Source organism: Silene latifolia, chromosome X, assembly GCF_048544455.1.
Source record: "Silene latifolia isolate original U9 population chromosome X, ASM4854445v1, whole genome shotgun sequence".
NCBI lineage: Eukaryota > Viridiplantae > Streptophyta > Magnoliopsida > Caryophyllales > Caryophyllaceae > Silene > Silene latifolia.
This window is the reverse complement of record NC_133537.1, coordinates 335,375,463-335,399,809: the sequence shown is the minus strand read 5'-3', so window position 1 is coordinate 335,399,809 and position 24,347 is coordinate 335,375,463. Positions and strand designations below refer to the sequence as shown.

Genomic DNA, 24,347 nt, shown 5'->3' with positions numbered 1-24,347 from the left:
CTCTTAACCAGACACGGTTTAGAAAAACCGATAAACATATAAATAAGGTCCCGATTGGCATTATTTGGCATCATCACAAAAGAGTTTCAGCTTGAAAAATATACTCCGTAAACCTTAAAAAATACTAAAAAATTGCCTAGGATGTTGAAGATCAAAATTGGAGAGGAGGGAGTTTGCTATGATACTAAACGTAAACACGACAATATTTCACGGTTCGTCTTCTGATCTTCTACTTCTTTTTCGTCGTCGTTATTCTTTAAATGGATAATTTAGCTATCTATCTTGATTCTTCTGTCGTTTTAGGGTTTTATTGGTGTATGTTAGTATTTAATTAGCTTAATTCTACAGTATCGTTTTTCATCGAAAACTAATTAGTTTTTGTCAATATTTATCGTATCATCGAATTCATTGATTTCAATTTGATCGAATTGGTGATTTTATTATAGGTTTGATGATCCCACGATGGAAGTTCTTGAGGGTGCTGATCACCGAGAGTTGGGCGATGATGGCAATAGAACAACTCAGGAACGTAAGCTCAACAAAATCACATGGTTCGTATTCTTCGTAATATCTCCGTCTTCTTTCGTGTTAGGGTTTTATCGGCTTAATTGTGTGTATTGTTATATGTGATTTTCAATTTAGGGTTCAATTTAAATATTTTGTTGTGTTTTCATTCAAAATTTATTGTTTTTGGTTTTGCAAACATCAAGTCATCAACTACCCCCTCCTAGTCGGCGTATTGTTCTCTTTTTCCTTTTTCATGCTAGTCGGCTTTTGTTCCCTCTTTCCTTATTTAGAAACCTTTGTCTGCTTCAAATTCAATTCAATGTGGGGTATAGTGGTTTGTATGGTCCAAATTCATTTCCTTAATTTCTGTGGTCCAAAAGAAAAAGGAACAAAAGAGCGACTAGGAGAGAGTATAATACATGTCGAAGTTGGAGAGTTCGTAATCTACTAATCTAGATTCGAATGAATGTGTAGTTCACGCCAAGTTATGCCTAGTAGTTTGTACAACAAACTCCGATCATGAAAAATGTCAAATTTTGATCTCCACTACTCGATTCTGTTGTAGTACCATCTATTTTGGTTTTGTAATTATGAATCGGCCGGAATTGAGCTTTAGAGATTAATCATATGGGGCTATCTTGTTATATTCCAGGGAGGGCGGTGCACCGTTCTATTCGTATATGACTTCTGAAGAGTTTGCAGATAGTGAGAAAGAAATCGAGGAACTCTTGTCGTAAGTCTCATGTTCATTTTACTACTTTGTGTTACACCTTTATCATTGTCATATGCCCTGTTTTAATCGATATGTCTCGTCTTTTTGTCAACTTTAGGCATCCGCCTGGCTGGGATGACCCTAACACTTACAAGAAACAGAGTGAAGAAATTTGTGAGGAATGTTTCCCAATAATCCAGAAAAACTTTCCCGAGGTTCGCCCTTTATTCTTTTCTTCTTCTTTGATCAATGTATAGTTATTTAAAAATATGAAGATATTTAATTGAAAATTTGCAGATGTCCGATTATGAACTGGTAGAGTCGATGGATGCATCTATTTTTGTCACTTGGAGTTGTTTTGCTCATTTGAACTTTAAAGCTAAGCAGAAAGGTGCTGCAGATTCCTCTATATCAACTTATTTTGTTGAGTTTGACATCACAAATCGGGAAATCTTGCGCTTCTCTGAAATACTAATCGACTCTTCTTCAGGTATATAAATGAATGTCTATTATTACTAGTTTGAAAATAAAATTTTCAATAACCAAGCTCTTTTCAGTTTACTGTTATTTGACTGTTAAATTTATCTTCGAGTTTAAGGTTTATGTATGTGTAGTTATTTCTAATGTGGATAATTTGTGTAATTTCAGGTAATAGTCGCCACTGTTCCCACTGCCCCGATCTTGAATGTGAAGATGCTATTGTAGGTTATGTCTACCATCCGAAGGACACTAGTTCCTTTCATGGCGGTTATTAGAGAATGGCGGTGGTTGTAATATACTTGCTATCTGGTTTATGTTTTCGTTGTATGTTCTGTATTAAAATGACTAGAACACGTGTGGTGTTGCGTTTTAGAAATGTCGATTATGTGAAGTTGTATTTTGTATTGCGAATGATGGATCAGAGTTTCATGTTGGCTTGTATGTACATCTTAGTTTTAAAATCAAATAGCACAATTCATGCAATGTCAGATGATCAACAAGTAACAATTGCTGGCTTACGATTGAATTATTTCAACTTTCGGATAACTAATGGATGATGGGGTAATTTAGTAACCGGAAATCCGGTACAGATTCCCGAACAAGAAATAATCCAAATTATCTGGTTTTTATTCAGTTCGGTGGTTGGATTTTATAAACATGTAAAGTATTTTTATCGTCAGGTTATTTCGGGTTCAGGTCATTTTTGTGTCAATGATTAAGAGAAAAAAAAAGTACGTTGAATACCCACGGTTAGATTGATTCGTTATTTTAATGTAAATAATATAAAGTGTGATTTTAAATTGAGTAAATTATCAATAACTCCCTTTTAAAATACACATTTTAAAACTTACTCCCTTTTAAAAAAAAAAGTTTAAAAATTACACCCAAAGTATTGCAAAAATTTAAAAATTGCTCCTAAACCCATATTTTTGCATTTTTATGACAAAAATGCCCCTCATTTTTTTATTTCTCATATGTTTATCGACCTCCATTACAACTCTATCCACCTTTCTACCACCTAAGGACTCCACGGTTAAATACCACAATCCTCCGCCCAAAATCCACCCTCATATTTGTCATATGAGAATAAAAACTTAAGGGCATTTTTGTCATAAAAATGTAAAAATAGGGGTTTGGGAGCAATTTTTAAATTTTTGCATTATGCTGGGTGTAATTTTTAAACTTTTTTTAAAAGGGAGTAAATTTTAAAAAATGTATTTTAAAAGAGGGTTATTGATAATTTACCCTTTTAAATTAGTAATTTCAAGTCTTCTTTTTCAACTAGTTTTATATTTTACCGGGTCATTTTCGGGTTGGTTAGTTTCAGGCCGGCCAGGGTCAGTTACGGGTCAACAAATCTCAGGTCATATTCAGGTCGGATTGGGTCAATTCAGGTTTCGGGTCAAATTCGAAGGTTATAGTTTGGGTCAATTTCAGTTATTGGGTCAACTTTTTCGGATTGGGAAAATCGAGTTGGGTTGGTTTTGCCGTGTGTCAACCCAAACCAAGTTACTCCGTATTATCCAACAACACTAGAATTGAACCCACCAGAAGTAGGTTAAACATGTCGTGGCAAATTGGCAATTGTAATTGTATTAGACCATTAGGGATGATGAATTGATGAGATGAGAATCGGATCAATATTGTCAAGAAACCTACGACGGCAGCAAATAGGAGGTGTACTCAACAAGCTTCCGACAACAAAGTACGATTATGCTCCTCTCAACTTCCTCCGTCTGAGGGCCCACCCTTTCCCCTCTTTCTTCTGCACCTCCAATTTTATTTCTCAGGTTTTTTTTTATTTAATTTATTTAATTTTACTTTGAATTAATCTTTATTCGTCGTTCCGAATATGACACTGTATTGTTAATCTGTCTTAACTACTCCCACTAACACCTATTCCTTCCGTTCCGCTGTGTTTTAGTTTTAGTTTTAGGACTTTAGGAGAGTCAGAATTCATACGGACGTTTAAGGCCTATTCTTATTTGATTACTAGTTTAGAATCCGTGCAATTTTGCACGGGAATATATAAAATAATAGATAGGTTTTGGTTTCAAAAATATGTTAAGGAACAATTAAATCTTGTTGGTGTCAATGACCGGAAATGTAATGTGTACTCCCTTCATCCACATTTGTTCTTCTCATTTGACTTGCGCGGTCTTTAAGATGCTACTTTGTCCGCATTGCATTTTTTGACATGTATTTTTTTTTTTTTGTAGAGAAATATATTTCGTGAAAAATCGTTTAATGACAAATCTAAATATTTAAATTTTATACTGTATTTTTTTTTTTATTTTGAACTCATTCAAGGTCAAAGGTTGATAATTTAATTTTAAACCTAAAAAGTTAAATGCAAAGAACAAATAACAATGGAGGAAGTACTTGTTGAGTTTACTTTGAGAAAATTCATTCCAAGAATGGAGGGAGTAATTATTAGTAGACGGCTACATCTAATGCTTTAGTTGAAGAAGCTTGTATAGAGTAAAAAAATATATTACTCCACGGACTTGAACAACCTGCGAATATTTTCAATGAAGTTGATAAATTCCAGCATCAAGGTCGACTTATTCAATGAACTTCAAGACGACGACTCATATTTTAGATCATCAAATTACATGGAATCGGTAAAAAGAAACCCATACCTATGCAAAACATTGTAAAATTGGATGTATCCACTGAAGCGGTCAACCTAAGTCCATGACCTTATACTGAAGCAATGTGGACATGTAAGATTGTGTGAGCTTATATACCAAAGGGGGTAAAACAAATAATCCACAATTCCGACATCATTAACTTTAGCTCTGGCTTAAGTAGAATTCTTACTCACCCGGCCAATATGTGAGTGTTTGCTTAACCATTGGACTTTAGGTATCCTAGAATTCCAACAGAAACCAATTCAAGTTTACTGGAGGCTGATCACAATAGGTCGTATCAGTATTTGAATTACAGGGTTATGAAAACTCAGGGAAAGCAAGTTCTTATCTCGAATAGGTGACGAATATTGTAAAAGGATGTATGTGAAAGATAGGAATTTGTAGACAAAAGAGAAGCAATTCATTACTATTCATATTGTTTTCGTTGAATATGTGAAATTGGGGCAAGATGAGACAAAAAAGTGGAAGAAAAGACGACAAATTGTTCAAAAACCGTGGAGAATATGTGTTTTTAGGGTTGTAGGTAGATGAGCGGGAAAAAAGTTGATAAGAAAGTGACATGTGTCCAATCTAATGTATAGTGATTCTTGTATTATACTTTTATATAGATATAGATAGATTTGTAGTAACCCATATTTTGAAGTTATAAAGTATAAAAGTATTTATATTAAATTTAAAATAAAATTTAGATTATGATAATTTGGGAAATTTGCTAGCTAATACGGAGTACTGTTTTTCTTATTGAAATTTGCCATATTTATCCCAATGTTTGATAATTTGGGAAATTTCCTAGAGGCAGAGGAAGACCGAGACAGACATGGTTGCGAGTGATAGAGCACGATATGAGAGTTCTGGGGCTTGAGGAGAGTATGGTGACGGAGAGGGCACAATGGAGGGAAAGGATACATGTGGATTTTTAGTATTTGATGTTTTTTTGACAGATTTAGTGTTTTTTTATTTAATTTAAAGAAATTAATTTATTTATTTTTCTCTCCTTTATTACACTTTTTAACCAACCACTTTCTTATAGATTTTACCTGGTTCATTCCGGATCCTTAACTCTATTTCGGTTTTTAAAAATCGTTTTAATCTTTTCTCTCGATTTAAATTTTAAGTTTTTATCAAAGAAATACGGAATTCGATTTTAAAACCCCTAAGTTCACCTTGACTTTCCATTACATTTTCGTTCTTCCTTTTTGTTTTTCATCTTCCCTTTTTTTATTTGCATTTTGAGGCGTGCGTTCACCCATGGACGGTTCGAAAAGATGATTCATGTCAGCCGACCCCAAATCATTTTGGGATTAAGGCTCTGATGTTGTTGTTGTTGTATTATATCCCAATGTTCATGCTTAAATTGGCTTCCAAACTTTAATTTAGGACATATAATAAATATTTGCTCTTTACCCTTTTTAAATGCAGGTTGAACAAACGACCGTAAATAAATATCCTCTTGATGAACTTGATAAGCTATCACCTTCCGATGACGAATGTTCTTCCTCGGAGGACGAATGTTCTTCCTCAGACGACGAATGTTCTTCTTCAGATGACGAAGACCAGTGGTTTACAAAGGACTGGTCTTTAGATGAGAAAATATTTCAGTCTTTGTTTTTTAGCGAGGCTAAGCGAAATATAGTTGCTCCTTTTATTCAAGTATTCTCGGTCTCACTACATACCGACGCTGATGATAATAGACCATTTGAAGTTTATGGTTCTATTTATGGTACTAACGCGCGAGGTGTTGTTTCCAATCTCTATACTAAATTAATTGCCAATCCCGAGACCGTTCCTAACAAGGGTATCTTATCCCTAAAAGGGGGATATGATATCGTTCTCTCATATGGTCCGTCCACAAACACCACCATTGATTTCAATCTCAGTGATAAGTCTCGCAACACTGTGGTGATTAAAGAGAAACATAATTTGCATTCCTTTAATGAAGATTTCGAGGATACTTCTAACAAGCTTATAAAAGATATTGTTTACGGTGATTGTTGTTTTGCACTCGTTTGCTATGCAAAATTCTTGTATGGATGTCGTGTTGTTGTATATGTTGCAATCTATACTAAGCGTGACACAACTAGCACTTGTGTTGATGTCCACGGAAGCATTGCCGTGGGATACGACAATGCTAGGCGATTTTGCAACAATGATGATGAAGTGAGGGATATGAAGTATTTGCTTTTCAACAAGCCGTTTGACCAACCTGAACGGGTTATAGTTGGGAGGACTATGAAGCTATCTAGATCTGTGGTGGTTCTTCCTGCAGGTTCTGCTCTCGTCATTGATGCAGACGTCTCAGATTCCCGTGGCCGATTAGTTAGTGGTTCTGTTGAGTTCCATGTGGGTGACCAAAGCAAAAAGTCAATTGATGATGAATTTGGTACTATTAAAGTGATTGTGGTCTTGGACCGTCCTCATTCGGAGTTTATACCAGATTTTGATAGTAGAGAAGATGTCGGAGAGGCCGAATTGGATGCACTGACAGATGATTCACGGGTCGGCGTAAGCAACAAAATTGATGATCAGAAAAATATCCAGGTAAACTCATTAAGTTCCAAATTTTTATGACTTCAAATGTTAATATTACGAGTTCAATCTGTCAAACTAGCGTTGGGTAGCTATGGGTCAGTAATATTGGTTTGCAGGGCCGTCTAATGAATTTGAGAGGCCCCAGATTAAAAAATAGCGATCCTTAAGAAATTTAAGAAATACTATATTAAATGTTAAATAAAGTCCATAATATATTTATCGGTTTTTTCCCATGGTACCCTCGAACTTTGGCAGATTACACATGGTACCCCTCCTTTTAAGTTTCTACATATGGTACCCTTGTATTGACCTTTTTCCTTCCCAGAATACCCTTTGCCAAACTTCCGTCATCACTCCGTTACTTATTTGACAAATAACCCTTTTTTTTGTTATTTAATACACTAATCCCTCATATTAACTTTCATATCTAATCCCCAAATCACCCATTATCATGTTCTTCTTAACTGCCGCCACCTGCCCGCTCTCATTGACCACCACGCCGACGACACCACGCCGGCGCCACCATGCAAGTTCACAACCCATTACTGCCGCCTCTTTCCCTCCCACCAATCCGTTAAACAAATATAATAAAATCAGCCACCATTAAAACCACCACCGTTTCCACCCTTATCAACCCTAAATCCCCAAATCGATTACAATCATCTTCAATCAACATTCATCAACATTCCCCAATTCGATTACAACTAACACTCAACACCAACCACGACAATCGTGATCCAGACCGGCAAGCAATTGGTCGCCGGCAGCTGGCAAGTCATACCTGCCACAGACGAGCCGATCCACCCCCACACCGGACTGTTTGTTCCTTTTCTTCTACCCTTTAAAATTACTACTTACCTCCATAATACCACATAAAACACCACAAAATCCGTCCTTCAAAGTTGAAAACTCTCTCCCCTCCTTTCAAGACACCAGATTTGGTCGTTTAAGGGTGGTGTCGTGGGTCTAAAACGCGTCGCCAACGAGGAGGAATATAGAGATACGTCGCCGGCGAAAAGGCGTCAGAGTGGCATCATCGGTGGTGGTGTTGGGGTTGGATGGTGTTGTTGGCTGTGCTGGCTGTGGGGGGTCGGGGGTCGTCCGTGGTGGTGTGGTGGTAGTACGTGGTGGTGGAAGAGAGGATAAGGGAGATTATGTTTGAAGATGTAAAGGGAGAAACTAAAATATGTGTTATGGGTAAAAGCAAGGGGTAATGAAGTGTTTAAAAATGTAAACTAACGGCGCCATGACGGAAACTTTGTTAAGGGTATTCTGGGAAAGAAAAAGGTAAATACAGGGGTATCATATGTAGAAACTTAAAATGAGGGGTACCATGTGTAATCTGCCAAAGTTCGAGGGTACCCTGGGAAATTTCCGTATATTTATTGCACTAAAAAAATGTATTGAGTACATTTTTGTAACATATGAGGATATTTACTTTGCTTTTAGCCAATGACATTTAACTTTAACTTGCCATTTAAGAAAGTGTAAAAAAAAAAGGAAAACAAAAAAAAAGTGTGTCAAGTTACTGGGTATGTAAAACATACATGGAATATTAACGTTTGGATACGATATCCGGTCTGAATTCGATCCGATTTTTTGGATATCCGCTCCGAAATTTTTGGTATTTGGATCGGATATGGATATTAGAATGCAAACGTTTTGATTGATGTTACTAAAATAAGGTACTGTTGGAGGAACTTTTATTTTGAAAATGTAAAAATTGTTCGAAAAGTTTACTTTCCGTATGTATGACTAAATGCCTTTTCCTCGACCCTCATAGTCAGAGGCCCTAGTTGCCTTAGTACGCCTTTTTCCTTTTAAAAGTAATTAAGCTCGGTGATACTATTGAACTAATGGACAACATGATCGGTTTTTTAAGTCCCGAACAATACATTTGTAATGTTGTCAATTGTTTTATTGATGCTCTTAATTCTCTTTTGTCTCTTTAAAGGTCTCATAAGTGACATTGATGTCTCTCTTTTGATCAGGCTAGTTCTCATCCAGAACAAAATTTGACGTTGACTCATTCTGGGTAAGTCTCTACAAATACAAATTCTCATATGAAGCGATCCTTTTATTTGACTTCAACATTAGCAAAGCATGTTGTCAAAAAAAAAAAAACATAGCACAACTATTTTTTCCCTATAGAATTTGGTATTGACTTGTTTATTCAATAGGGGCACACGTTCAAGCGACAACACAGTCGAGGCTAGCAAGCTATTTTACGGGCTTACATTGGCGGAGTTGTTCTCTGTATATGTTTGTGGAACTAATCACGAGGTTTCTGGTGTTTGCGGAAAGATATCTGTTGAAGATTCTAATCTCGACTCAGTTTGGAATATCTTTGAACGGGACCTCGACAATCCAGATATTTTCTCGGAGGAGAAGGGTTCTATTTTAATAGAAGGTCAGTATCCGATTCGCTGTCATGATCCATTACGTATGTATCTCTATCTCATAGACCCGACAAACAACAAGGAATTATGCTGGGGTGAATTCGACTACAATCATATAACATCTCGAGGCGAACTTCCATTAAATAAAAGACTATGTACATATATCAAGGGAGCTCATGGCTATGCTTTGTTACATTACGTCATCTTCAACAGGGCATGCCAAGCTACCGTTGAAATCCGGTTCTTACCCGACCATCCTTCATTATCCGTTCCCATTTTTATTTGTGGGTCAGTCTTTGCTACTTATAGTAATCAGAGCTATTCCACAATGTATGCGAAGAAATATTACAGAAGTCGGCTTTTTTATAAACCAAAGACTGATCGTATACAATTAGTCGATGATTTGAGAATTCCGTTATTGAAGTCAGTGGTCGTGGTTCCTAAAGGTGCCGCTCTTGTTGTCGAGCTTGACTTGGATATATTGTCCTGTGGCAACGTAAAAGATATTGTGTTTGGCAAGAAAGAGATGAATATCAGTTTGTCGAGAACAATACGTGCTGAAATACCGGGAAAGTATTCCGGCGTTCAAATTTCGGCCAAGTTCGAGCGTTGTTGAGAATTTTTTTTTTTTTTTTGTTTTTTTGGGAACCCGCAGGCACTACATTCGGTTCGCAGTGGGTGGTGTTGATAAGTATTACTGTGCCCCCTTAACAATAAAGGAGTATTACTGTATTACTATATACTTTATGCAAAGACATTATTTGTATGAATCATGAAAACAAATTGCCAATTGACCCAACCCGGTCCAGCCTAATTCGTCTGGCTAATATCTACGCACAAAAAACCCTGAAAAGCTCGTATAGCTTGTGATGTCAGGTTTGGCTGACAAAAGAGGCTGTGTTTTTATCCGAGCATGGCCTGACCCAAAGTGCATAGACTGATCTGTTTTTCAATATCCAACCCTTGATCACCTGTACACTAATTGTTATTGAGGTAATGATTCCGGGTAAGGATACGTTTATATGTTTTGGTGTATGTAGACGACATTGTTATTGCGGGGAATGATTCCAATGTTGTTCTAACATTTAAGTCCTATTTGAGCAGTTGCTTCCATATGAAGGATTTAGGTCCTTTGAAATATTTTCCTGGCCTGGAGGTAGCACGAAGTAGCGAAGGTATTTTTATCAATCAGCGGAAATATGCACTTGATATTATGTCTGAAACGGGCTTGTTAGGCGCCAAACCAGCTCCTATGCCACTTGAACAACATTCATCAACTTCGTACTGACCAAGGTCCATTTCTAGATGATCCCGAAAGCTATCGCCGCCTGGTTGGCCGTTTGGTTACTTGGTTGTCACTCGTCCTGATTTATTATTTGTCGTTCATATTCTTTCTCAATTTTTAAAGCAACTACGGCAAGCCCATATGGAGGCAGCATTACGGCTCGTCTGTTATCTTAAAGGTAGTCCGGGTTAAGGGATTTTTTTATGCTGTGACATTGATCTCACTATCTCGGGATGGTGTGACTCCGACTGGCGTGGGTGTACCTTAATCTGTCGGTCTTTCACGGGGTGGTTCGTTTTTTTTTTGGGGGGCATTCTCCCGTCTCATGGAAGACTAAAAAGCAGCAAATCGTCTCTCTTTCTTCAGCTGAAGCAGAATACCGTTCCATGGCTTCTGTTGTTTGTGAATTAAAATGGCTCAAAGGCCTTCTTTCGAGTTTGGACGTCCCTTTCACAGAACCTATGCGCTTATTTTGCGATAGTCAATCTGCGATTTATCTTGCTCAAAACCCGGTTTTTCATGAGCGAACGAAACACATTGAAATTGAATGTCACTTTGTTCGGAATGCTATTACCAAAGGCTTGATTACACCCTCTCATGTATCTATGACCGAGCAGCTAGCCGACATCTTCACTAAGGCCTTGGGTGTCAACCAACAGTTCTCCTATCTTCTCCACAAGTTGGGCATTCTTGATCTTCATGCTCAAACTTAGGGGGTTATTAGGAATATCGTATAATATCGTATATTCTCGTATATTCTAGAAACCGAATAATATCATGATAATGCTATTATTGTTAGGAAGATATTTCCTTTGATTTTCCTTTGATTTGGTCATCCTTATTATAAGGATATTGTACCTATTTAAGCTGTGATTGGGATCAATAATAAACACAACTTAAATTCTCACAAACGTAACGGCTTTACTAACAAAATTGTCGAGATAAAGTACAAAGTTATTAAGCTTAAAATAATAATTCATTTGTGTTTTCTTTGTCTGGGACGTTAAGATGATGTAAATGTCATTATATTTGATTAAGATTCATTCGGTTTTGTTTGATTGCGAAACAATCGGACAAACCAATAATTCCGGCTAGGTGTTGCTCAGTCGCGACCTACATTAAAATGGTTAAATGCTGGGACTCACTCGGTCCCCAGCGAGGGAATCTGGTTTGTTTAATTAAGAAGATGAAAGGACAATCAACCTGATGTGGCCTCTCTGCTCAAACAATAGGCTAAGACCGGACCGAACAGAATCAAATATTGTAGAACCAACAATATTTATTTGAAGAAAAATGCAGTGTTTACATAAATCTCGTTCACATATGGAAAAACATTTATTTGGAGAAAAATGCAGTGTTTTCTTCCCAGCCTTACCTTAAGCGACTCCACTTAGCATAAACCTCGGTCACATAATCTTCATACAGACCGCCATAGTAACTGTAGTCGTAGTCGTATTCGTAGTCGCATTCGCATTCGTATTCCAACTCGTAGTCGTATTCGGAGTCGTAGTCGTAGTAGTAGTCGTATACTCTCTCCTCACCAATTTCGACAACAGGTTCGGGTGGTGAAATTAACTTAGGCTCACATACAATTGCGGAATCAAAATTTATGTATCGCGACTTCATTTCCCTAGGATTTCCTTTGTCGATATCATAAACCCAAAACTCTTTATCATTCAAATTAATAATTAACTCCCCATTCGGCATAAATCCAAGGACATTCATATAATTTATCGATCTACAATCGTCAACCATATTCATGTACGGAAACGTGAACACGTTACTCCACGATTCTGAATTTCCGTATTGTTTCATCACCCAAACCTCTAAATTTTCACAAGCGATATCATGTAAAACACAACCAAGTTGATTTTCTCCATCTAATGTCGCTAAACCGAGCATTGTTTTATCGTCACTCCCATCCGGCCGTGCCATTTTCTTAAAATTCACTTCATTCAAATCGAAATATACAATATCTTTTTTAACAATCGTCGGATTTTTAAAATCGTAATATTGGATAACCCAATGAGGTAAACCACGAATAACCTTTCCTATATCGCCGTGGGATAAGTTATTCCTATCCAATAACTGAAATTCAGTTCGGATTTTATATTGTTTTTCATGACCGTACTTGAAATTGTACAAGTAACCCTTAGTTATTCCTATCCAATAACCTTCATACTCATCCTAATGACCATAACATACTCGAACCTAATGACCATAACATACTCATCCTTACTACTATCGTAACACAACCCAAATAAATACTGACTAGAATAGTAACCACTAAACTCACGTTCCCAATAATTGTCAACTCGAATAACTGACTGTTCTTTAGTTAAAGGGTTCCACAATATCAACTTGTAATTAAAATATATTACCACCAAACCATTACAAGACCCCAAAAATCTTAAAAGCGTCATGTTGTCACCTTTTCGAGTACTATAATATTCCAACGGATCAGTATCGACTATAGTATTACCATTACCAGGGCTCAAGGTGTAGAAATTAATTTTATTACCAGATATATAATTATATTTGTGTTTGAAAAAGATTAAAAGATTACCTTCAACTTGACGAATATTTTTATGGTAATAATCCATGAATTTGGGAGACGATGTTATTGAATTCCATGTCTTGCAAACTGATTTGGACCGCGCCATGGCCTTACAGGGTAACTTACGTAATATTTCTTCTATTATATTTTCGGGAAGGTACGACAGCAGCGGATTAATTGATGATTCGATTAACGTCTGATATGGTCGCCGCCGTCGTTGTTTTCCTTTGTAATTTCGTTGCCTCTTTGTCATTTTTGTGTGATAAAATCAATTGTATTGAATTGGTTGCTGGGTTATTTAAGTTTTGAATTAATGTTAGGATTTTAGGATTCTGATTGGAGCGACTGAGCTTATATAAAATTTTGAGTTCCTTGGGCACCAAGGACAGTTAAGAGATCATCCATAAATCCATAATAAATGGAAATATTGTGGAACACACATTTTTTTTGTTTTCATTTGAGACAAATTAACTAGTCTCGCTATTAATACAACAACAACAACAACAACAATAACAACAACAACAGAGCCTTAATTTCAAAATGATTTGGGGTCGGCTGACATGTATCATCCTTTAGAACCGCCCATGGGTGAACCCACACCTAAAAAAACGAATAGAAAAGGGAAAATGAAAAACAAAAGGTAGAGCGAAAATGTAATGGAAAGTAAAGGTAAACTTAGAAGTTTTAAAATTGAATTCCGGATTTCTTTCATAAAAAAAATTAAAATTAAAATTGAGAGAAAAGATTAGAACGATTTTGAAAACCGAAATAGAATTAAGGATCCGGAATGCCTTAAAAGTAAACCAAGTAAAACATATAAGAAAGTGGTTGGTAAAAAAGACTAGTCTCGCTATTAATATTTTAGCTAAATCGATTAGTTATCAAATTATTCATATATGTTTTCTTTTGTTGTTACTATTGTTACTTTTATTACATTCGTTATTACTACGATTATTTTCACTAGCTCGCCTTAATTATTGTTACTTTCACTACTATCGCAAGAATATTTATAATTTCACTACTGCAGTTGTTACTTGTATTACTTTCACTACTACACTTGCTAATATAGTTACTTTGACTATTGAAATGAGTGATTACTAACATATTATTATATACATACAATGTTAGTACAATTATTTTCACTACTAACATAATTATTTGCTAGGGTTAGAATTTTAAGAGATTATATATTTACATAAATATATTACATATATGCATTACATCAAATCTAAATAATTATAAACTATTATATGTTTTGGAAATATAGCTTGATTTATTTGCCTTTTAATAGTTTCCAAAATATAATCTATTTATATTATATTTGTTTATGTTAAATAATTGTATAGTTATATAATGATACTAATTAATAACATAAGTGCGGAATGTTTATTTTAAGAAAAGTCACCATATTTTGATATTTTCTAAATTTATACTTCAACCAATACTATATAATATTTACATTTAAGAAAGTCCCTCGGTTGGGTCTATCACACAATGCTATCAATCAAAAAACTTTATAGTATAATAAAATTGTATGTATAGATTTATTTAATTACATTGGAGTACCTGAATATATTGATAGTATATTGATTGATAAGACCACCTCAATAAGAGTATAAAATTAAGACGGATTATTAAGAGACGAATCCAAATAAATACCTCAGTTTTATTATCATGCAATTCTAGTAGATTTATTTTCGATTATACCTATCTTTTATAAGTGTCGTTTGGCTATTTATTTATGAATTGATCTTACTTCAAACAAAAAAAATCACTTCTTATTAGAAGCTCAGCAACCATCATTTTTCCCTTAAAAGTAAAACCATCAATTTGGTGCTTCTACGATTTGAAAAGTATACTTTTGAAAAATTAAGCTTACGAAACAAAAGCTCAGTTTTACTCCCTCCGTCCCGGTCAATTGTTGTCCTTTGGTTTTAGCACAAAGACCAAGGAAAGGGGAGATGACCAATAACTAAGTGACAAGTGGAACAAATTGAATGAGAATGATCAACATTCTTAAAATAGAAAGAACAACAAAAGACCGAGACACCCAAAAATGAAAAATGATAATGAAGAGTTTAGGATTCCTAAGTACGTAAGAGGAGGAGGGGGCGAATTAGGTACTATTTAAAAATTTTTAACTTAAACTTTATTGTTTTAAAGTAAGTTGATTAACAAGTGGATATCAAATAAATCGATTAATTAGAAGTGTATCTCGTTAGTTGAAGAGGATTGCTGAAATGAAAAACAACGGTTGTTCTGACTGTTGTTTTTTTATCTTAGCAAATGCGATTAAAGCCACAGACCAAAATCAACAGTATTCAGGACCGTTGTCAGAGAAAAACGCAAATAAAATACGAGTAAAAAAAATGCAGCGGAATTAAAAGTAACGAGAGATCAACACAATATTTTTGAATTGGTTCGGCCAACGCTCTAAGGGCCTGCGTCCAATCTTCCTTTTATTGATTAGTTACGTCATCTACTCCGACTACTTGAAACTCTTACAATAAAAAGGACCAACACCTTACTCCGGTTTCGACAAGAGTTCAAAGACTACTCTGTCTAAGAACTCGACAATCTACCTTAGAATGTTTACACAATCAAGTTTCCTTAAACTGATTCAAGAAGAATTGATAAGGACAACTTATTGATCAAACGATTCTAGGTAAGAGAATATGATTCTTAAAGCAACGGTCGTGAAGACTGTTGTCACTTGAAGATTTATTAGAAAGATTTTGCAAAAGGACGAAATGCCTTGAGTTCTTTGAAAAAACAATTTTGCAAAACACTTGGAAATTCTCAGAAAAAGGTTTAAGAAATGAAGTAGATGATTGCTTCATTTATAGAGAAGCAAACTAGGGTTTTGAGATCAAAACATTTGATAGAAAACAAATATTTTTGACCTTTCCAAGTTTGCATAAAAGGGAGCATTCTTCCAAAGATTGAAGAAGAAAAGAAGTTTTGTTATTATCTTTAAAAGACCTTTGAAAATGTAAGATTGACAACCAAGTGAAGACATTTTAGAAAAACAAATTTGGAAAGAAACAAGTTCTCCTTTCGAAAACCTAAGATAAAGTGTATTGCCAATTTGAGATAAAACCTTTTGAAAGATACTATTGAAATATTCTTTTTTTTTATAAAAAAACCTTTCATAAAATTCAAATATCAGAAATGAACCTTTCAAAAATAGAAGTTTGTATTTGGAGGTTTGAATATTTTTGAAACCAAAGTCTTTTTTCAAGTGACACGAACAAAAGCAACGGTCGTGCTTACTGTTGCCTTGATAAGTAGACTGTTGTTAAACAATAGTCTTGCTTACTGTTACCTCAGTAAGTAGACCACATGACTTATGAATGTTGCTAAGTACCATACCCCTTTACCTTTACATAAGTGACTATTACAACATAAATCTTGGGTAGCTTCATCAACATTTTTGACCTTGAGCATTTGATAATCTCTTGAGGGGGTTGGACTTAATCCTGAAATGGTGCACTTTGAGACATGATTAAAATGGACATGTCCCTGTGGAATTGCACAGGTAATTTGCAATTAATCGGTCTTGGAAAAGGGTTCTATTCCTGCAAAATCGAGTCGAACTCGGATCTTATCCGCATCAAGGAAAACGGACCTTGGTTCGTTCAAGGAAACTACTTGCATGTCCAACCGTGGACCCCCAACTTCCAGCCGTCCTCAGCATCTATCACCTCCATCTCAGCCTGGTTGATCCTCCCTGAACTTCCGATTGAATACCACCGCGCTGACGTCCTCAAAGCCATAGGGAATTCAATTGGGGTATTCATCAAGCACGACCCAAATGGCCTTCACAGAAATAATGCTCGCTTCGCCAGAATTTCCGTTCACTTGGACCAAGCCAAGCCAATACCTGACGTGGTGTGGCTCAGTAACTTCAAACAAGAGGTCAAACTTGCTGATAAACAAATCTACTGTAGAATCTGCCATGGATTTTGCAAAGGGCAGTGTCCTGGCTCTGCTGATGTTGCCAAACTGTCACCATCAACTTCTGCTGAGGAATCTGTACCTCCCTCTGTTGTCCCTGCTGTGGACAAAGAAATGTCCCTGTAAATTGGACCATTGTGCCTTTTAAAAGTCCTGGTAAGCACCCCCTACCCCACCTTTACTATCTACTTTACCCAAAAATTTTAAATCTTTCCTTCCTTGTGTCCCTTCCTCCCCTGACACTAGCCTTAACCCCCCTTTCCCCAATCCTAAATATATCTTTGACCGACTTTTTGGTTTACCCTCCCTCTCCCCTCTCTTCACTCAACCTCTCCTTTCCCCACCTTTTTTCCCTACATCCCTTATTAAAACTCAAAACACCAAAAACCAAAACAAAAATCCCGAAACCACTTCCCAAAAAGATGTCACTTTCTCCTTCCCCCTCCTCCCCGGCCCTGACCCCTCTCCCTTTTCTCACCCTCACCATTCCGTCCTCCTACCTCCTGTGCTCTTCCAGCCAGACCCCCTGCCACCCCGAGCCCCTCTAAACCTTTTACTTTTTCCCCTGGATGCGACTCCCGTGGATTACTTCCAATCCCCTCCTCTAACCCTTCCCAAAATAAAAATCAACGACACATCCTTCACCCAAGAACTTCGCCTCGTCTCGCATCAAGCAATCGTGTGCAATCTTCGAGCCATGCTGGTAAACCCGTACAAACCACCCCAATCCTGCCTCAACCTTTGCCTCATCAATACCAGGATGATTTCGGGTTGCCTGCACCCTGCACACATTCCGGACACTTCGGATCTGCAGCTTCTTCCACCAGCTCTCAAATGCTTCCTGATGTGGTTCCTAAGGGAATGGCACACTCTACACCCATCACTAGTCGTTCCACCAGAACTACAATTCCTGTTGGACCCTATGCCCATCTTGCCTCGATTGAGGCGGGTTTATCTATTGAGTTTGGCATCCAAGGACCTCAAAACTGCGAGCTTCTCAAATGCAATAGTGATCTTCAGAACTGCCACTCTGTTGAAAGCCATGGATGTTTGGATCAGTTGGGACCAAGTGCGGGGGCTGGAACACAGGGAGCTGCTCCTGACCATGTGCGGTCTGAACCGCTTCAACCCCAGCGACTTCTCAAGCCACGGGCAAGACGTGGCAGAGGACGAGGTTAACCCCTCTGACCTAGCTACCCCCTTTCTCCTTCCCTCTAATATGAATATTCTCTACTGGAACTGTCGTGGCATTGCTAGACCCTCCTTACGCACCCATCTTTCCTACCTCATAAATGCCCATAACCCTTCTATTGTGATTCTTTCTGAGACCAGAGTTCGGACTCCCAATTCCTTGGTCATCGTGCGCAAGCTCCCGTTTGACTCCTTTGAGATCTTGGACCCGGTGGGGTTCACTGGTGGCATCATTATCATGTGGAATGCGGGAAAGGCAGCTGTCACCCTCCTCAATAAAACTGACCAGCTGATTAATGTGGTGGTTCAGGTACCCTTCACTTCCTTTATTTTCTTACTTTTTGCAGTTTATGCTAGTCCAAAGTTCAGATTTCGAAAGATTTTGTGGAATGACATTATAAATGTTTCTGTTAATCACGACCTCCCTTGGGTTTGCTTAGGAGATTTCAACGAAGTTACCTGTAGTACGGACAAAATTGGGGGACGGGGCATAAAACACAATAGAGCTAACCTTTTCAAGACTTCTTTTGATTCTTGTAATCTCATCGACATTGGGTTTTCTGGACCTAAGTTCACTTGGACTAATAAGAGACGTCTTAATCCCATCCTCGAGAGACTTGACCGTGTCTGGGTTAACCAGTCTTGGCTTGACCATTACCCGAACTCCCACAACTTTCACCCCACCCGCCTCTCCTCTGACCATTGTCCGATTATTCTCAAGACTTCCCTTCCCCAGCAACCCGTGCCTATGTCCTTCAAATTTGAGACCTTTTGGACTTGTGAACCTTCCTTTTACCCTCTTATTGCCTGCACTTGGCCTTCCCTGAATGATTCCATTCCAACTAGAATCTCCAACCTTAGCCTAACCATTAGTGACTGGGCTAATGCGATTTTTGGCAATCTTCCCATTAGGAGAAAACGACTCTCCTCCCGCCTCCTTGGTGTCCAACGTGAGCTTTGCCTTAACCCTAGCTCCAATTTCCTTCTTAACCTAAATGATAACCTCACCCATGAACTTAACTGCATTCTTGACTTTGAACATTTTTATTGGAAAGACCGTTCCCACATTAGTTGGCTCACTGACGGTGACCGTAACACTTCCTTCTTCCAAAAATATGTCACTCTCCGCAGAAGCTTCAACCGCATCCTCTCCCTTACCAACAATGTTGGCCTTGAGATCTCTGGTCATGATGCTTTGAACACCCATATTACTCACTACTTCATTGATCTCTTCACCTCTGGCAAAGAGTCTGCTTGCCTTGCCCCCACCACCACCACCCCTCCTTCTGGCCTCCCTTTCATCACCTCTTACTTGATCCCCTCTGATGATGAAATCCGTGCCGCCCTTTTCTCCCTTGGCTCTAACAAGGCTCCGGGGCCTGATGGGTTCCATGCCGGCTTCTTTAAGAAGTGCTGGGACATTATCAAGCCCGATTTTATCCCCTTCATTCAGAGTATCTTCCACTCTAAAACCATTCCTGAGCCCATCAACAAAACTTCTATCTCCCTTATCCCAAATATCCCCTCCCCTCAATCCATCACAAATTTCCGACCCATTAGTCTTTGTAACACCACCTACAAGATGATTACTAAGATTATTGTTAACCGCCTCAAGCCTCTTTTGCACTCTTTGATTTCCCCCAACCAAGGGAGCTCCATCCCTGGAAGGGGTACCGATACTAACTTCATCATTGCTTCTGAAATCCTCCACTCCATGCACACCTCCAAGAGTAAACTCGGATGGTTCGCTCTTAAGCTTGACCTTGAGAAGGCCTTTGATAGACTTGAGTGGGACTTCATCAGATCTTGCCTAATTACTGTCAATATTGACCCTGATACTATTTCTCTCATCATGAGCTGCATTTCCTCGACCTCTGCCTTTGTGACCCTTAATGGCACCCCCTTGACAACTTCTTCCCTTCCAGAGGAATCCGGCAAGGTGACCCCCTCTCTCCTTATCTTTTCATTATCTGCATGGAAGCCCTCTCCCATCTTATACACCAAGCCTGCCACGACAATGAGTGGACCCCCTTTCCTCTTGGAAAAGGGGGCGTCTCTTTCTCCCACCTCCTTTTCGCCGATGACATCCTTGTCTTTGGTAGAACCTCGGAAAGGAATCTGTGCTCTCTTCAAGACACCTTACTTTCCTTTTGCTCGAACTCTGGGCAAAAGATCAACTGCTCCAAAAGCAAGATTACTTTCTCCAAGCACACTCCCCCTCTTGATGCCGCCCTTTTTGAGGATGCTATGGGCATCAAGAAGACCAACAACCTCGGCACCTACCTGGGCTTCCCCCTCCTAAGGAATAAGCCTAAGAGGGCCGACCTTCTTTTCATTCTTGATAACATTAAGTCTAAGTTAGCCTCTTGGAAATCCCAATTCCTCTCTAGGGCTGGTAGGATCTGCCGTATTAAGTCCACCATAAATGCTATTCCTAGCCATGCTATGCAATGCATCCATCTCCCCTCCTCTATCCTGCGGGACATCGATAAGACTGCGAGGAACTTCCTCTGGTCTAGTCAGTCTGCGAACAAACTCCACCTTGGAAATTGGGATCTTGTCACTCTCCCCCTCACCCTTGGTGGGCTTGGAATTAAGGCCGCTGCTCCCCTTAATGATGCCATTTCTGCTAAACTCAGCTCTAACATCCTCCTTAATAACCATTCCAGTGCTGCCAAGGCCTTACATAGCAAATATTGTTCTCCCACCCGCCGATCCTTTTCCTGCGGCTCCTACATTTGGAAAAACGTTGGGAGAGGATGGAACACTCTCAAAGACCACCTCTCTTGGTCCATTGGAGACGGATCTTCTATTAGCCTTTGGGATGACCCCTGGCTTAGCCGTGATCCCCTGAGAAAGGTCATCCCTGGCCCCTTAAACCTCTCCTCCTCCTCGGCTAAATTGAGCACCATCATCATCAATGGAGCTTGGGATCTTGATTCTCTGGACTTCGTCCTACCTGATCATATCACCACTAACATCCTCTCCATCCCCATCCCGGCTACACCAAGACCGGACACCCTTTCCACCTCCCTTGCCCCCAAGGGTAAATTTTCTATCAGTGAGACCTACCTTTCCCTGTGCCGCCCTACTCTCACCCTCAACCCTTCCCCTCTCTCCTCTGACCTGTGCTGGCTCTGGGACCTCCCAACCCAACCTAGAATCAAAGTCTTCATTGGCTTGCGTGGTGGAACAAATTACCACATAAAGCTTCTCTCTTTGGGAGAAACATCCTGCCCAGCCCATCTTGCTCTTTATGCCGCAACCCTTCTATTCCTGAAACCTCCCTCCATGCCCTTAGGGACTGCTGCTTTGCCTCTCATTGTTGGTCCCTCTTTAATGTCCCCGACTCTTTCTTCTCTTCTGACCTTCAACCTTGGCTCCTTGCTAACTGCTCTTCTCGCTCCTCTTCCTGGAATACCCTCTTCACCTTCCTTCTTTGGCGTCTTTGGCTTAGACGTTGTGACCTAACCTTCTCCACTCCTAACTCTCTTACCCCCTCCTCCTTTTGTGCTTCCGTCTCCTCCCAGACCTCTGCCTGGATCCTTGCCTCTAATCACACCCACTCTGCCCCACTTGCGATTACCACCCCCGTTGATGCCTTTCGCTACCCTTTGAGCTGGGCCCCTCCGCCGCTTGGTTGGCTTAAGGCCAACGTTGATGCGGCCTTTTCCCCCTCCTCTTCCTTTGCTAGCCTGGGGTGTGTTATTAGAGACTATTCTGGATCCTGGGTTTTTGGTTGGTCCACCCGCCTCCTTGCCCCTAACCCTTTCCTTAGTGAGGTTCTCGCCATCCGCGATGGGATTCTTCGCTCTAGAGTCCATGTGAACAATGTACTGATTGCTTCTGATTGTCTTGATGCGGTGACCTCTATTTTACGCCCCTCCCCCCTTGTGGACTGTGTACTAACATTATTCTTGAGTGTAGGGACCTCTTGCAGGACTCCCCCCATTTGAAGCTTGTATTTGAGAAAAGGACGGCCAACCGTGTTGCAGATGCCCTTGCCCACCATTCCATTTGTGACATCAGTCCTTCGCTAGGCTGCTTTGAGTGGGATTACCCCCCTCCCTTTGTTGTTGAACTTTGTATTTCAGACTCTGTTTTGGCTTGTGAGCCACTCTCCCCCGACCCGCCCCCGTGATGTAATTTATACTCTTTTCTTTTAATTAATGAAGTTCCTTTCGTCCAAAAAAAAAAAATGGACATGTCATGATCAATAATTAGGTTCTAACAAATAAAAAATGACCGGAACAGAGGGAATAATAAACTGGACCAAACAAGAAAGAAACAACTTCTTCGTGACCCCTATCTTGTTATGGCAAAGAGCATTTGAGTAACTGGGAATCAATGTTATCCATTAATTTATTTTTCAACTAAGTGGACTGAAAACAGGACTAAATGTTTCATCTAAAATAGGCCGAACCCGAAATTTTAGTCCACTTCAATCCGACATTAGATTGAAACGGATAAAAAAAAAAGATATGTCACAATTAATTTACAGAGTTACTTTTTCACATACGAACTTTACTTTTTCAAATACAGTTTTTCATAAAATTTTCACATCTACCCTTTTTCTAAACATAATCAAATTAACTCATATATTTTCATCTTTCCTTAATATTGAATCTAATTGATCTAAAACCTTGAACAATGGATTATAATCATCCAATTAGTGAAGTAATAATTTTATTTATTGGCGATTATTAATATGTTTTATTGAATTATTAGGTTTAAATTTTACTAAAATCAATATGCTTAGCAATTATTAATAATTAGGGTTTATGAGTGGTGGAAGGTAGGGGGGTCGACGGTTGCTCTGAGTGACGGAAGACACGGTGACTAGGGGTGGTGCGGTGACGGTGATAGAATGTACGATGGTTCGTTGGTGAGGAAATAGGACGGAGTCGGGTTGCTTGGACAGGGATGGTGGTGGTTTGTCGGTTGCCGACTGGGGTACGACCGGAATAGGGTGGTGAGAACGGCTGTTTTGTAAGCCGTTGGTATGGTTGCCGGCTGGGACATGGTGGTGGTCCGGTTGTGGTGAGGAAATGGAGATGTGTTTTCCCGAGTCATGTTTTTTTTTTTTTTTTTTTTAATTTTATTTACTTTTTAATAAAAAAATTTATTTAATTTGTTCTTTTGTCAATAGTAATTACTCCGTACTAGTTTGTTGGCCAATGGTGATGTCGGGCGGCGGGGAGGTCTACCGGCGTGATTGGAGGCGGTGAACAGAAGTGGTGATTGGATATGAGGGAAGGGAGGAAAAAATTAATTGGGGGAAGGATTGAGAAAATGACAAGGGTAGTGTTATAAAAATCGTATGTAAAAGAGTAAAATTCGTATGTAAAAAAGTACGTCCCTTAATTTATGCTAGTATTATAGGTGGTTAACTACTTCGCGAAGACTCGGGTCCCCGACAAGGTGCACTGGTTGGTTTAATTAAGGATTGGGTGTGTTGTTAGGGATTGGAATGACAGGTGGGTTATAGGATGGACGCGTCATTGCCATACTTTAAACCCGTTGTCTAGCGAAATTTACGCTATTAGAGATGAAATTGAGCATGCGGTTAAGTCCAAGAGTACTTTTGCTATCAGCTCTGATTGTCAAGTTGGCGTTAATTTTATTTGTTCCACTACCATCCCATTGTGCCCTATTGATAACATTATCATGGAGCGCAGGGAACAATTAAGAGCCTCTCCATTTTTGAAGATCCAATTCGGAGGAAGATTAACCAACTTAGTTGCTAATTCACTCGCCCGCTTCTCGCTTCATGATCAATCATCAAACAATGGAAACTTCCGATGGACTATTGCACCAAGCTTTGTTGACTCATTTTGTAAAATTGACTCCACTATTGTAGCATTATCCCTTAACCCGCCTCCTTTGATATACTATTGTAATTCTAGTGACTATTTTTAATTTTTCGCAGCTTTATGCCCAAAAAAAAAAGGAAAATCAAACTGATGCAGACTCTGCTCAAACAATATGCTAAGACCGAACTGGATCAAATAATATTGTAGAACGAACAACATTTATTTCAAGAAAAATGAAACCAAAATACATCAGACATTATTAT

At 38.7% G+C, this 24,347-nt stretch overlaps 3 protein-coding genes across 3 annotated transcripts; all 3 read left to right on the top strand.

Moving 5' to 3' along the window:
• Positions 1-75: 75 nt before the first annotated feature.
• On the top strand, positions 76-2,060 carry LOC141622410 (uncharacterized). Its single transcript, XM_074438444.1, has 6 exons — positions 76-212; positions 447-551; positions 1,160-1,240; positions 1,338-1,434; positions 1,517-1,709; positions 1,868-2,060. The coding sequence occupies exons 1-6, from the start codon at positions 142-144 to the stop codon at positions 1,972-1,974; spliced, it is 654 nt and encodes a 217-aa protein (XP_074294545.1). The 5' UTR covers positions 76-141; the 3' UTR covers positions 1,975-2,060.
• Positions 2,061-3,264: 1,204 nt separating this feature from the next.
• Positions 3,265-6,921, top strand: LOC141620947 (uncharacterized). Its single transcript, XM_074437687.1, has 2 exons — positions 3,265-3,489; positions 5,773-6,921. Exons 1-2 carry the CDS (start codon positions 3,325-3,327, stop codon positions 6,919-6,921), a joined length of 1,314 nt encoding a protein of 437 aa, XP_074293788.1. The 5' UTR covers positions 3,265-3,324.
• A 9,712-nt stretch (positions 6,922-16,633) lies between these two features.
• Positions 16,634-17,206, top strand: LOC141620945 (uncharacterized). Its single transcript, XM_074437686.1, has one exon. The coding sequence runs from the start codon at positions 16,634-16,636 to the stop codon at positions 17,204-17,206; it is 573 nt and encodes a 190-aa protein (XP_074293787.1).
• The last annotated feature ends 7,141 nt before the right edge of the window (positions 17,207-24,347 follow it).